At 32.8% G+C, this 15,441-nt stretch overlaps 1 protein-coding gene across 1 annotated transcript; it reads right to left on the bottom strand.

Moving 5' to 3' along the window:
• Nucleotides 1–4,201: 4,201 nt before the first annotated feature.
• On the bottom strand, nt 4,202–5,656 carry LOC145661540 (uncharacterized). The gene has a single exon (XM_081726862.1). The coding sequence runs from the start codon at nt 5,327–5,329 to the stop codon at nt 4,202–4,204; it is 1,128 nt and encodes a 375-aa protein (XP_081582988.1). The 5' UTR covers nt 5,330–5,656.
• Between the last annotated feature and the right edge of the window lie 9,785 nt (nt 5,657–15,441).

Genomic DNA, 15,441 nt, shown 5'->3' on the forward strand with positions numbered 1-15,441 from the left:
GCGACGGCAACAGAAAAGTTGCCGAGCATTTGATATCACAATTTACATAATCGGCAACCGGAACAGTTCACATAATCGCTGGTTTCGGACATGAAAAAACTACCGCCCATTCCAATGGTTAAATAAATAAATTTAAATAAACTTGCGAAGGTAGCGTCAACAGGGGCGTTATTTCAGACTTCACTTGAGGAGGGCAAGAGCACCACCGACATAAGACTTTCACGTTTTGTACTAGTATATTAGTAGACAATTGATTAAAGTACATGCATTCCTCAAACTCTTGGGGAGCAATTGCACCTCCTGCCCCCCTAAATGACGTCCCTGAACGTCAATAAGTGACAAAAATAACAGCATTGTGTAAGCTAATACGAACAGGAACAATTATTCGAATCAAAAGATAACAAGAATAACGAAAATATAAAACGACTGGAAATAACTAACAGAACGAAACTAACAAAAGCGGCAATCCGACAACACTGTACAGTAACTGTACCCTCAATGTTCTACGTATAGCCATAAAATAAAAATTGGCTTTCTTCGTTCTTCCCGCGTATTCTTCACGTTTTAAAATCGGCCATTTTTATGCACTACAGTTTTTTTCTTCTTTATAGCTATTTGAAATGGAAACTTGAAAATGATAATTTTATCTGTATTTTTTTCTAGTTGTGGGAAATTAATGAAAGTAGTAGTGTGTAGTATGACAGCGATATGTCATTATCGAAAAATGCACCTGCCTATGTTGTTTTTTCTTAGCTGGAAAGCTCATTCTAGTTTCTTATAACAGCGAAACACACTTCCTTCCATAATTTCTTCTTTATATATATTTCTTCTTTAACGCTGAGTGTTTCTCTATATCCTCAATTAATTTTTCATATTCTTTATCACTAAAGACATGCTAGTCACTAATCAAAGAATGTGTTAGTTTCCATTGCGAACACTTCTTTTCACGCGCTACACACGGAACGAACTGTTACGTGAAAAAACTTGTAGAAAACATTTATTTTTTACCTTTCTATTTGGAGGTACCTCGGCAACTTTTTTGTCGCCGTCGCCTCAGTGAGCGGACTCCCATAAGACTCAATGCATTTTTAGATGTTGCGCAACTGTTCCGTCGCCGAGCTGTTGCCCTGCTGTCGCCCTGCTTGGCGACACCTCGGCAACTTTTCTGTCGCTGTCGCCTCAGTGAGCGGACTCCCATAAGACTCAATGCATTTAGCCAGAGCAACAAGATAGTTGCCCGACAAAATGTTGCCAGTGAGCGGTAGGCCTTACAGAGACGAAAGCTTCTGTTACGGTTGAATTGAAACGGTTTTCTTGTCTGGCAAAAATAAACAAAAATTATTACCTGAAGCACACATCCTTGAACTCAAGACAGATGCTAATGAGATTAAGCATAATTTAAACAGACGAATTGTTAGGGACTTTTTGTTTACAGGCGAAGAATAGTAAATACTTTGTGTGCACTAAAGTAGTTGTACAACTTTAAGCTTACAAATGCTTAGGTTTACATTTTAAAAATTTGCTTTTCACGTAAACAGATTTCGTTCTCAAATTTACTCGTAATAGTTCTCCAAAGTAACGTCTCTAATCTTCAGAAAAGCCATGTAATTTTCAATACATATTTTCGATGAAGGAGGAAACCATTATTACGTTTTATGTCTAGTGTATAAAGAGCATTTGTTTTCAATACGCATTCATAACTACATAACTCTTTCTGCAAAGTTTTAAAATCCATTGATGTGCAGTTGCAAAATTTCAGAAACTGTGTGCAAAGTTAGAGCATTGATATTTTTAATTTAATGAAATTCGACATTAGCATCACGCTTAACATCTAGGATTGCTAGAAGTAAGTAAGCTTGTAGTAATTTATTATAATCCACACATTCTTTACTACTAATTTTATTATTGTACTAATTATTATTTACAGTTAATCTTCTCTTCAAAGTTTATGGTATAGTTATTGTTTTCTTCCTGTTTATACACAGAAAAATTCTTAAAAAGTATTTATAGTTAAAACTGTAGATAGAAAAGAAAAGGCATAGTCCTCTTGAACAATAATTTTTTAATTGAGATGTTAGTTAATGGTTTGGCCCTGCGCATCGGAGTCGCCACCCACTATTTCTATAAAGTAGGAAATATAGATCAATCAGAAGAAACACGATTCTTCGTGTGTTGTGAGGTAACATATGAAGGAAATGTATAATTTACAGTTTACGATAAGTATCAATTATAACATAACTTCATTTATTAACAAATCCATTATTTATTTATTTTCTATATTTCTTCTTTCTTTCAGGTTCAGCCTAGATTTCGCACGACGTGTTCTTTGAAGATCTCGTTACATACGTGGTAAGTATACGACTTCCTGTACTTTCATCAATTATAACCATACTTTATATTTCTCATTACTTTCCTCAATTATAACCATATTCTATATTTCTCATTTATATTCACATTACTCTATTTTCACTCTCTCTATATATGTATAAACTATTTAATCTATATATATATTTCACCCATTTACACTAACTAATATTTTATTTCTTTTATTTTCCAGGTCAGTCGACTCCCACTATATTTGATAAATGAGCATCTCCAGAAAGAAAACAACGTACGTGGATAATGAACCTTACATGTATATTAATTAGTGTAGAAGACCATGGTATTATTATTATTATTATTATTATTATTATTACAAAATTATTAAATGGATTACTTCAATTTGTTACTGAATTGATAACTTATATAAAAATGCCAACTGTAATTTCCCGATTGTAACGTCCACTTTAATTTTCCGTAACTTTATTGTCGTTGTAATGTATATTTATCATTTCTATGATCCAAAATTATAGAGTTTGATATACAAATGAAATTTTGAACAGTTTGATTATATCTGTATATTTTATATATTAAATTCCATATTTATGGTGGCAGAGAATATTGGGAGAGGAAGAAAGTCTCTCCCTACCTAAGTTTTCAGTTAGAATTTCATAGTGTATTGCCACATTTCTTCACAAAATAACAATTAAATAATATATACATATTACCTGTTACGGTTATCTTTAAATAAACATATAGTAGCTTATATTCTGCTGGAATTCGAAAACTTACTACAAATATCAACATCAAATCGACACTTTTAAAATCAACAACCTATCTTTTTCATTTATTTATATTTCGCTTCGAAAAAGTTTTTATTCTTTAAATTTAGATCATATGTTACAGACCGGAAAGCTTATCACCACACTTCGAAATATGTAATGCGACGGCGAAGGTTAAGAATAGTGGCGCATTACAGACTCCCCTTTGTCTGAAAAAATTTTGTCGTTGGATAACATTTTCTGAAATTCAATATTCACATTTGTCTTCTTCTGAATAAAATTTAGAAGTTCGTAAACCTTTTCGACTAATCCGTTGTACATACGACTATTTAATTTTAAATTAACTTTAAAGTTACCTAGTTCGCTTGGCTTGCAGTTAATTAACATTCACAATTGCACATTTCTGAATAGTTTCCTTTTCCATATAAACGATAACAGTTTGTAGAACCACCAACTTCGATTATAAGATAATAACTACAAAAATTAAACATCAAACTATCAATAATGAAATAATATTAACTTTGGCACATGTCAAACACAACACCACTTCAAAATTTGTAAAGTTCTTCCCGAATAATTCAACCGGTATCAAATACAAATTCAGACAACCTTTCCAATCGCAATGGTTTACTGGTATCTCTGTTGCTGTGTTCTCTTTTGATTTTTATTTCTCCTTCCTTTTTATGTCTTTCATGCTTCCAGTTTGTTCTCAACTTCTTCCTTCTCATTTTCTTTCTTCCTAAGTGAATCCTTCTCTTTTTGACTTTACTTTGTCTTTTATTTCTTAACTTCATCTTTTTCTTCCTCCATTTCCAACTTCGAATTTCTTTCTTTTCGTTTCGTCTTGTTTCTCTATCCTAGATTCCGAATCCTGATTTCTTTATTTCTATTTCGAATCTTTCCATTTCTGTCTTTTTCCACTTCATTTTTGTGTCGACCGCATGGATTGCACATTGCCACAGATGGGTTACTCATACCTTCCATTCCCTCTAAAAGACACTTCTTACTCTGACTTACGTCATCTTTACACTGACTGACCAGTTTTCTTCCACGTTCTTCCTGTTCTCGGGCTCGGTATTTTTCTACAAACGTACCAGATGTCAACCTTTTCCTTTTCTTCTTAAAATTCTTCTTATTTCTCTTCTCATACATTGATGTCTACCATTTTTCTTTCGATGACATACCGAACAATACAATTTTCTTATATGATTACTTAGCTTGAGGGATTTTCCGGAATTCTGATGATAATATTTCATTTTATGTTTTCCAGTACTTTCGCCTTTCTCTTCTGCTAAACTCTTTTGATTGCTTACACTGAAAACTTGTTCTTCTTCTAATGGCATGACACATATATTTTCTCCACATTCTCTTTCTTGCTTTCCAACATATTGGTTTGCTACTGGAGTCTCCGAATTATCTCCTAACAAGTCATTTACTAGTTCGGTATCCTTCCTAGTTTTTCTATCTTCAATATATTCTTCCTGATACTCAAGGGCTTCCATTTGATTTTTACTTTGTTGTTCCACTTTATCTACCACTTGTGTTTGTACTTCATTATGATCGAACTCTGCAATCTCCTTCCTTAAATGGTTTCTAAAATCATCTATGATACTATCCAATTTCGTTTGTAATCGAGACGCAAGTTGTGAAAACGCTTGGTCCATATACATTTTTATTTCTGTATGAACTTGCGTGCGTTGTTCAGCAAGACAGCACATCATCTTCACGGTACTAAGACCAGCTTCTTTTGTTTGTGCATTACCTCTACCATCTCTATTCTTTTCCTTGTTAATCTCATGGTATTTCTCTTCCATACTTTTCTTTTCTTCTTTCTGTCTGTGTCCGTGTTTTCCATTGACTTTCTCCTTTGGTTCACTTCTACTATGACCTTCGTGTCTTCTTTTCTTTTCTCTTGTATCTTCCTTATTTTCACTTTTATGTTTTCTCTCCTTTTTCGTATCATCTGTATCACTTTTACTTTTCTTTGATTTCTTATTTTCCGATACATGTTTTGTTACATCTTTCATCACTTTCTTCTCTCTTTCTTCGTTCTTTTCTTCTATGTGCCTATATTTTCTGTTTTCTTTATCTTTTACATTTTCTATTTTACTTTTTGCTATTTTCTTCTCTTTTTTCTTCTTTTCATCTGTATTCTCCCTTATTCTTTTCCTTTCCTTTTTCTTCTCTTCGCTTTTAATAACATCTTTTATTTCTCTGACTTCTTCCATATTTACTTTTCTTCTTTAATTATAGTTCGGAAGAGCCTCATCTTCTTCCCCTCTTTCTATCTACCACCTTTTATTATTTTTTTCATAATAAAATATTCACAAAATTCCTACAGGTTAGTTTCACATTGTTCCTTTCCCACAACGTTGTAAATTAAAATCCTGTAGACTGGGTTCGCCATTTTGTAGTAATCTATTATAATCCACACATTCTTTACTACTAATTTTATTATTGTACTAATTATTATTTACAGTTAATCTTCTCTTCAAAGTTTATGGTATAGTTATTGTTTTCTTCCTGTTTATACACAGAAAAATTCTTAAAAAGTATTTATAGTTAAAACTGTAGATAGAAAAGAAAAGGCATAGTCCTCTTGAACAATAATTTTTTAATTGAGATGTTAGTTAATGGTTTGGCCCTGCGCATCGGAGTCGCCACCCACTATTTCTATAAAGTAGGAAATATAGATCAATCAGAAGAAACACGATTCTTCGTGTGTTGTGAGGTAACATATGAAGGAAATGTATAATTTACAGTTTACGGTAAGTATCAATTATAACATAACTTCATTTATTAACAAATCCATTATTTATTTATTTTCTATATTTCTTCTTTCTTTCAGGTTCAGCCTAGATTTCGCACAACGTGTTCTTTGAAGATCTCGTTACATACGTGGTAAGTATACGACTTCCTGTACTTTCATCAATTATAACCATACTTTATATTTCTCATTACTTTCCTCAATTATAACCATATTCTATATTTCTCATTTATATTCACATTACACTATTTTCACTCTCTCTCTCTATATGTATAAACTATTTAATCTATATATATATATTTCACCCATTTACATTAACTAATATTTTATTTCTTTTATTTTCCAGGTCAGTCGACTCCCACTATATTTGATAAATGAGCATCTCCAGAAAGAAAACAACGTACGTGGATAATGAACCTTACATGTATATTAATTAGTGTAGAAGACCATGGTATTATTATTATTATTATTATTTTTTACAAAATTATTAAATGGATTACTTCAATTTGTTACTGAATTGATAACTTATATAAAAATGCCAACTGTAATTTCCCGATTGTAACGTCCACTTTAATTTTCCGTAACTTTATTGTCGTTGTAATGTATATTTATCATTTCTATGATCCAAAATTATAGAGTTTGATATACAAATGAAATTTTGAACAGTTTGATTATATCTGTATATTTTATAAATTAAATTCCATATTTATGGTGGCAAAGAATATTGGGAGAGGAAGAAAGTTCTCTCTCGACCTAAGTTTTCAGTTAGAATTTCATAGTGTATTGCCACATTTCTTCACAAAATAACAATTAAATAATATATACATATTACCTGTTACGGTTATCTTTAAATAAACATATAGTAGCTTATATTCTGCTGGAATTCGAAAACTTACTACAAATATCAACATCAAATCGACACTTTTAAAATCAACAACCTATCTTTTTCATTTATTTATATTTCGCTTCGAAAAAGTTTTTATTCTTTAAATTTAGATCATATGTTACAGACCGGAAAGCTTATCACCACACTTCGAAATATGTAATGCGACGGCGAAGGTTAAGAATAGTGGCGCATTACAAGCTATTATTATTTTTTAAAAAATAATCGAATTTGGTTCTTTTTCATTCATCATCCTATATAATCAGATGTTCAGAAACTTGGAACTCATCCCTCAGTGACATCTGGCAGCAAATACATTGGTAGTGTGCTTCGTATTCAGACACTGAGTTTTCGCAATATTAAGTCATAATTTCATACTAGTTTTGTAAGGGATTATCTCGATGGATAACCATGCAGTTTGATAAACGGTATTGAGAAAATGTTAGTAGTAGTCACGTAATGTATCCTTATAGCCCTAACGACGCACTCACAGAAAATTACTTTTTTCACGCTCCGTCGAGATTTTAAACAATTGTCATTAAATGATGAATAATGCTTAACTTCCCAACCCAAACGTTTTACATTATTTTTCGATATACAGGATCTAATTTCAACACGAAGAGTTTCTTCTCATTACAATTAGTTTCTGAATGATATGTTTCGAAACACATAATTGTTGATCTTTTGGATCTCTCTCTCTCTCTCTCTCTCTCTCTCTCTCTCTCTATATATATATATATATATATATATATATATATATATATATATATATATATATATATATATATATATATATATAATGGCACTACGTGACAACGTCGCAGATAAAGAACCACAGAGGAATTTTATCAATTCATCAAATAATTACATCGATTCTTTCCAGATAGAAGTTAAAGACGACATACATTAACACTAGTTATTAGGACAACAATAAATGTAACTGTTGATGGATTCGTAGAGCAATGCTATCGGTTCCAAGTTAATCTGCGAAGTTGCTACATAGTGAAATTTTTATTCCCTGTAGCCGCTTAAGTATGCCCTGGAGAGTATAACATTATATAGGGTTTTCGATTTATTTTGACCTGAAGAGTAGCACTCTGTTGTCCCTGGGTGCCATTTTTTGGAACAAAATACTCAATATTTCAAAAAGTCAAAATTTCGTTTTCACGTTTTCCCCATAACTTTCATTTCAAGACCAGTCCCAAAACACATTTTTCTTTCAGGGAATTAATGGTCCTCTGTTCGATCCTCAAGATCAGCTATACTTCTACAGGAACGTCATACAAACTAAAACTTACTTTTACAATTATAATGCTAGTCTTGATAGTGGTAAACATTATCACATTATTTTGTTATTTTCGTTATTGCTGTGCGAAAAGTAAAACTCCTAGCCCATTCCAACAAAAAATACAGTCCCAGTATGCTCCAAGTCCCACCATTCAAAATACCACTGATGTAAACGCAATTCAAAACTGCTATACAATTTATCTCCGATACAAAAACCTTTATGTCTGAATCTCCCAATCAATCCAACAGCCAAATTCCTCTCCCTCTTTCTCCTTCCAACACACCAAGCACTTTACTTATTCCAATCACTATTTCAACACCTAATACTCTGCCACTGATAGTGCTATAAGTACTCAAAACAAATCTCAACCAAATATCTCAATGCCTAATTGGAAATATTTTACTTCGAATTACCATTTTATAGTTGGTGTAGGGATTCATTTTAGTTTGGGAATAAAGATTTACAAAAATGGAATTATTTGTGCCTTTTAGAAACTCATATTTTCGTATCAAGTTCCCTCGTTTCATTTCCCTCAGTTGCATGCATGCCATTCAACAATTTAAGCAATGCATAATGACACGGTACTACAAGAGATTGTAGCTGGAATCAGCTTTCCAAGGGTTACAAAAACATTGATGTAAAAGGTAAAAATATTTAACATTATGGTACGTACATAAATAGGAAACAAACAACATTATCGATTTATTGTAAGAATACTTGTCAGTCATATATCTCATTACAAATGAAATCAATATAGTAAATCTTCACTATGTAACATTTAGTTTAAGATTAATTACAAATATCAATTTATAAAGTACATTTGCACAAAACTCCCTATACACGGCCAACGTTCATTTTCACTACGTATAAATATTAAAACATAAGTTAACCTTTGTATTGTGTTCAAAGCCATTTATAGTCAAGAGTGACAACAACATTTTTCGTAACTTTAATTATACATTAAATTTCAATATTCCTACTAAACATAACGTATTTTTTTCTTTTTCCTCTGTAATATTGCTTACAGATGTTTTTTACACATTCTATTTCACAAGTTTTAACTTTGCCAACAAATATGATCATAGATGATCGTAACTTGTCTAAAGAGAGAAAAAAACCGGCCAACAGTACAAGTGTTAAGTGAAAATTTTGTGCTTTAAATTGTAGTAATTAAAAGTAAAAGTGTTCCTTCCCTTCTTGTTTAACTATATGCCTACTCTCTCAGAAGCTAAGCATTTCACCTCTGAAAACCATACTAGCATATTCATGGTAAATTGCATTGCTGAACCAAGTGCACATAAACACTTAAAAAACCTCAATAACACTCAACTTGTGATTGCACCCTACTAAGGTAATGGTACTCATCCAGAAACTAGAACTTTGTCACACATTTCAGTATTGACCATGTGTATTTCGTAAGCATGGGAATACCACCGCGGGAGATCGGGTTTCGATTCCCGGCCGGGGAGCCATTTTACATAACATTTGTCTTAATCGTTTTATATTACCTAACACATAAACTAAAATTAATTGAAATAATAGAAATGTTAGGATTCGTTAAAATTGTCACGATTAACTTAACCAAACATATAAGCTAAGATTATTGATACTACAGATATACATTATTACCTATTAGTCATTTAAATAAAAGCAAATCGATTGGAATTTCCAATACCTATTTACTGTAGTAAATTTCTGTTCATTTTCGGTTAACTTACAAAAGATATTACAACGGTAGTATATATTACCAAACATCCAGGGTTTAAGGATTAGGTTGTTTTAAACATGAAAACATTCTATCCTTAATTGACAGCATTAACATATTCTTAATTTACAGCATTAACATGAAATATATTACACAAAGCAATTAATAATAAATTTAAAGAGCTATTCGCTATAAAAACAAATTACAAAAAAACAATATTAAGCTCCCAATCTACTTTAAACTACACTGGGCCAACGTCATAATAAAACCTAATTAACTCTTTCTCGAGTTATCTGGATTAGTTAATTATGCATATTGAAAACATAAAACTTATAATACTTACATAAGTATAACCATTCCTACACTTTTAATCAAAATATACAACAAGAAATAGTCGCGTATACTCAAAATGACTTAGGCACATGAACACTTTGGCCGTAAGTTTAATACAGCTAAATAAAACAAGTTTCAAAGCTATAATTTACTACCCTATAGGCCACAGCCCTTATAAACCACGTAAAACTGTGCGGAAAGATCCAGCACACTCATAGATCTGTATCATACTAAGAACTAAACGCCTACTCCACTAAAACAAGTCGTTATGTACCATCTCAATTCTCTTCTACATCGCAAACCATAACTTTAACCCAGCCACGTCATATCCCTATATCCTATTCCACTTTGACCAAACTATTATTTTTAATACTTCTAAACTTAGTCACTGCTTTCCTTCCGTCTTTTATTAAGGACGCTTAAATTTATTCCAATCAAATATCCTATTGCCTCCGTTTCTCTCAGCAGTGACGTCACTCAAAGACTTAGATTTCTCTACAGTGGCTGTTAATAGTTTTATGAAGAATTCTCTTCCGTGTTAAAAACAGTTATTTTTTGCTTTATATGAAATTACTCTTTTCATTTTTCAGTAATGCCTCTCTTTTAAAAGTTTTAAATAAAAGAAAAAAACATTTTTTCTGGATATCGTCCCTTCTCTACACTGATATATATATATATATATATATATATATATATATATATATATATATATATATATATATATATATACTGTATATACAGGGAGTAGACAAAAAGATCTAAAAACACTTCATACAGGACGCGTAAGTTTGGTCTTCCACTGTACAACACGTGTTCCGGTTGCCGATCTTTTTTTTTTTTTCAATGGGACATATGGACCTTCCTCTTCCGTCAGTAGTAACCAGTTCACCTGTGAGAGCTATGGTGTGAAAGTGGTGCGGTAAAATGGGCAACCTGGAAGACTTCCAAAGAGGTATGATCGTTGATGCCCGTCTGGTTGGAGCTTCAGTGGCAACAGTGGCGAACATTGTGGAGGTATCGAAAGGCACTGTGTCCAATGTCACGAGGGCATACACAATTTGTGGACAAACGACGTCTGCAAAGCACAACAGTGGTCGAAAAACAATCCTGTCAGATAGGGACCGGAGGGCATTAAAACGGATTATAGCAGCTAAAAAAAAGTCCACTGCAATGAAAATTACGTCTGAACTCAATTCCAGCCTACAGAACCCGGTTTCATCGAAAGCAGTGCAACGGGAATTACATAAAATGAAAACTCATGGCAGGGTTGCTATCGCCAAACCACTGGTCACAGCAGTAAATGCGAAGAGGCGTATCCAGTGGTGCAAGGACCACAAGGCGTGGACTTATGCGCAGTGGAAACACGTAATGTGGTCCGATGAATCGACCTTCATCTTGTTTCCAACAACCGGTCGTGTTTACGTATGGAGAACACCGTCGCAGGCCTATGATACAGACTGTCTACTCCCAACTGTAAAGCATGGGGATGGTTCTGTTACGGTATTGGCGGTGATAACGTGGTTTTCTGCAGGTCCATCATAGCCCTGCATGGAATGATGAATATTAAGGCGTATGAGGCCATTTTGGGGGACCAGGTTCTCTCCATGGCCCAAATATTATTCCCTGATGGTGATGGCATCTACCAAGATGATTTGGCACCCTGTCACGCTGTAAAAACGGTGAAATCATGATTTGAGGAGCATGACCAGGAGCTATCACACCTCCCCTGGGTCCCACAATCACCAGATCTGAACATCATTGAGCCATTGTGGTCTGAGTTAGAAAGGCGTGTTTGTTCTACCCTTCACCAGCATCCCTTAAGGAACTAGAGCATGTTTTGGAGTAACAATGGTACAAAATTGCTCACACATCGATTCAGGAACTGTATACGTCCATTCCACGCCGGATCCAAGCTGCTTTGGACGCAAAAAGAGACCCCATACCATACTAGGTATGATTTTCACACTTTTGCAAACGTTTTAGATTGTTTTGTCCAACCCTTATATATATATATATATATATATATATATATATATATATATATATATATATATATATATATATATATATATAGAGAGAGAGAGAGAGAGAGAGAGAGAGAGAGGATGTTTCAAAACAACACCGACAACATTTGGGAGGTGATTCCTGACACCAAGATAAGGCAAAAAGTATAGACCAACTTGGGTGCACAAATGCTTTCTTTCGGAGTTAAAGGCTGCCGAAATCATGGAAAATTGAACTTTAAAGGTCCATAGGTCCAAAACTATGGGACCTACCGCAGTCGGGTCAAGAATTCACTATCCAAAAATACATGTTTCAAAGTCCTGCGGTACTTCCGCAACAGTTTTTAAAGAGTGAGTTTGGCTACAGGCAAATAATTTGAAGTACTCACCAACTACCTCTATAAAAATTGTTGCGGAAGTACCGCAGGATTCTCAAACGGATTTTTCGATAGAGCACATACTTGTTCCTAAGTGAAGTCTTGACCCGACTGCGGTAGGTTCCATAGTTTTGAACCTATGGATATTTAAAGTTCAATTTTCCATTATTTCGGCAGCCTATAACTCCGAAAGGAAGCATTTGTGCACCCAAGTTGGTCTATACTTTTTGTCTTATCTTGGTGTCAGGAGTCGCCTCCCAAATGTTGTCAGTGTTGTTTTGAAACACCCTATATATATATATATATATATATATATATATATATATATATATATATATATATATATATATATATATATATATATATAATATAAATACACTGTTATATATAAAATAATGTTTTCCTAACAGTGATACAGACGCTTTCAACAGTTACGAATATGCTACTTGAATAACATGAAACATTTGATTATATTAATTAGAAACTATTGTTAAAAATTTACGGAGAAATCAAAATTTCGTAATGTAGGTAGTTGGAATTCTGTAATATCCACCAATTTAATAATTTCAAAAGTTGACAGTTTAAATTTCAATAAACCTCGTTTAAAAATATGACAAGACAAATACACAAACAGTGTATTCAAAGAAATAAATTATTAGAATCATCTGAAGAATAAAAGAATTGAACAGAAAAAAATATTACATGGAATATATAAACTTAAAATGACATTAACAATAAAGAATAACATATTATCTAGGAGGTAGCATCTCAGGGAAAAAGCTTCTGTAACGTGTAAGGAACAGTTACACAGGGAATATTCAAATTTTCTTTATTATGATAACCGATCAGAAAAATTACTATCGTTTTGCATAAAATTAAGAAATTAGATGCTTCACAGTGTACTTTTCTCCAATTATTGCATTCTAATTTCTGATTTGTACTATAGAAATATAATTTTATTTTTAGGTCTAATTCACGAGATAAATTAATGACGAAATAGTCTTCTAAGCAGCAAGTATATTTTCTGGACAATGGCAAAATGATGATCAAAATTTTTAACTATTTAGTATGTTTAAAATCAAAGAAAAATCCCGTACTCATGAAATCATTGCGCAGAAAGTACTGGATATTCAACAATTCTATTAATGTTTAACAGAAAATATGTCCAGTTTTCGAGAAAATCGATAAAACAAGTTTCTTTTTTGTGTGTGGTATACGATAATCATACCACACTATAAAGATGAAACCGATCTTGAAATAAATACTTCATTAGCATTTGATTAACAAGAAGACAGTATATAGGCCGTTAATGAGATATAGCCAAAGTTATAATCAGGTCTTAAAGTTTAATTTTAGTTCAACTATGATATTGTACAAAACCATATATCAATCCTTTGATCTCATCAAAATAGCTAGCAGATCCAGAAAAGTCGCTTGGATTGGGCGGATCGCATCCTGGACAATTAATGTTGGCTTGAAATACGGAGTTGTACATCAAATCAGAATAAAGTAGCGCAACAATTTATATACAGACTTATACAAGAGGATAGTATGCCCCCCCCCACCTCTTCGGGATCCGCCAGTTATCCAGATGAACAAGCTGACATGCTTCAAGGTGAATTGCCATCTTTAATCGAGAGAAACTAATATTTAAGGCGTTAAAAAGAGTGTTGTTACTTGACAATCTGATGTAGGTAATAGTTTTAATTCTTCTGAAGTAGTTTTTTTTTCCTATTATTAGTCTACGTACTGTATAGGAAAAATATGAACCGGTTAGTAACAGATTGTACAGTATCTATTGCCTTCTTTATTTCTCCTAACAGTGACGCACAGACTGCTTGTAATTTATTACGCTTTCCATGTGAAAATTATTGAGAGTTGTACGTTCAACGTTATACGATAAAAGGTCTATGATTGATAACAGAATATATGATCAAAATATAAACTGACTATTTCTAATGATTAATACAAGTTGTTCCGCCCGAGCCCTCGATCCGTTGCATCATCAAAGAGCAAGACATCAAAATAAGAACGATCCCAAAGACCGCATTAAGTCCTACAGCCATGAGCCAAATGAAATGAAAGTGGTTGTAGTGCCACTGTAACACCATATCTGTGCCAAAGACATACAATTAGGTTATTAGGTGGTTAAACACGCGGTTACATAAATATCAATGTTCAAACCTAAACTTGGTAATGACTCTTGCTCTATAAATAAACTGAAAGAATACAACTTTTTAAGATGCAATTAAATCATCACAGTAGTTTTGTTAAAGTAGTTTTAAATCGGGAAATTGTCTGTACAGTTTAGCACCCGATCTATTAGCGACATCTATTAGCATGACTGATTATTATTAGGATTAGTGTGAAGCACAGACTGAGACGTTTGCAGTTTATTTATTTATTGAACAAATTCCCAGATACAGCATAACTTTACCATTTTACACAGGGAAATGTTAACAAAAGAAAGAAAAGACAAGACAATAATAATAATAATAATAATAATAATAATAATAATAATAATAATAATAATAATAATAATAATAATAATAATAATAACATAAAACTGTGTCAGAAAAGAGTGTAAAAGTAATATTATTCCGTCAAAACTCGTTTAATTGCTCTTCCCAACACCGGGTACCTCGAAAAAATATCCAAATCAGTTGTTACCTGATTATAACAGTTTGCAAAAAAGAGACCTTTGTATAATTGCCAGCCTAGGACTGGCAAGATGGAATAGGTGGGTATTCCGGGTTGAAAGGGACACGTAAGGATAGTTAATGAAGTAATATTTAAGTTTCTTAAGTTTCCATTAACTATTTAATGAATATATTTCAGGTCAGAGATAATTCTGCGTACTTCCGGAGTCTGGATATTAAGATGTCTCAAGTGTTCATTCTTAGATAATATTCGAAATGCAGGAACACGAAAATGGACTATACCAATAAAGAAATTGAAAATAGTATCAAGTCTGCAAAGATGTG

The sequence above is a fragment of the Thermobia domestica genome, chromosome 10 (assembly GCF_964235325.1).
Source record: "Thermobia domestica chromosome 10, izTheDome1.hap1.1, whole genome shotgun sequence".
Taxonomy (NCBI): Eukaryota; Metazoa; Arthropoda; class Insecta; order Zygentoma; family Lepismatidae; genus Thermobia; species Thermobia domestica.

Excerpts from the sequence above, each read along its gene's own strand:
- LOC145661540 (XM_081726862.1), bottom strand. The coding sequence starts at position 5,329 with ATGGAAGAAGTCAGAGAAATAAAAGATGTTATTAAAAGCGAAGAGAAG.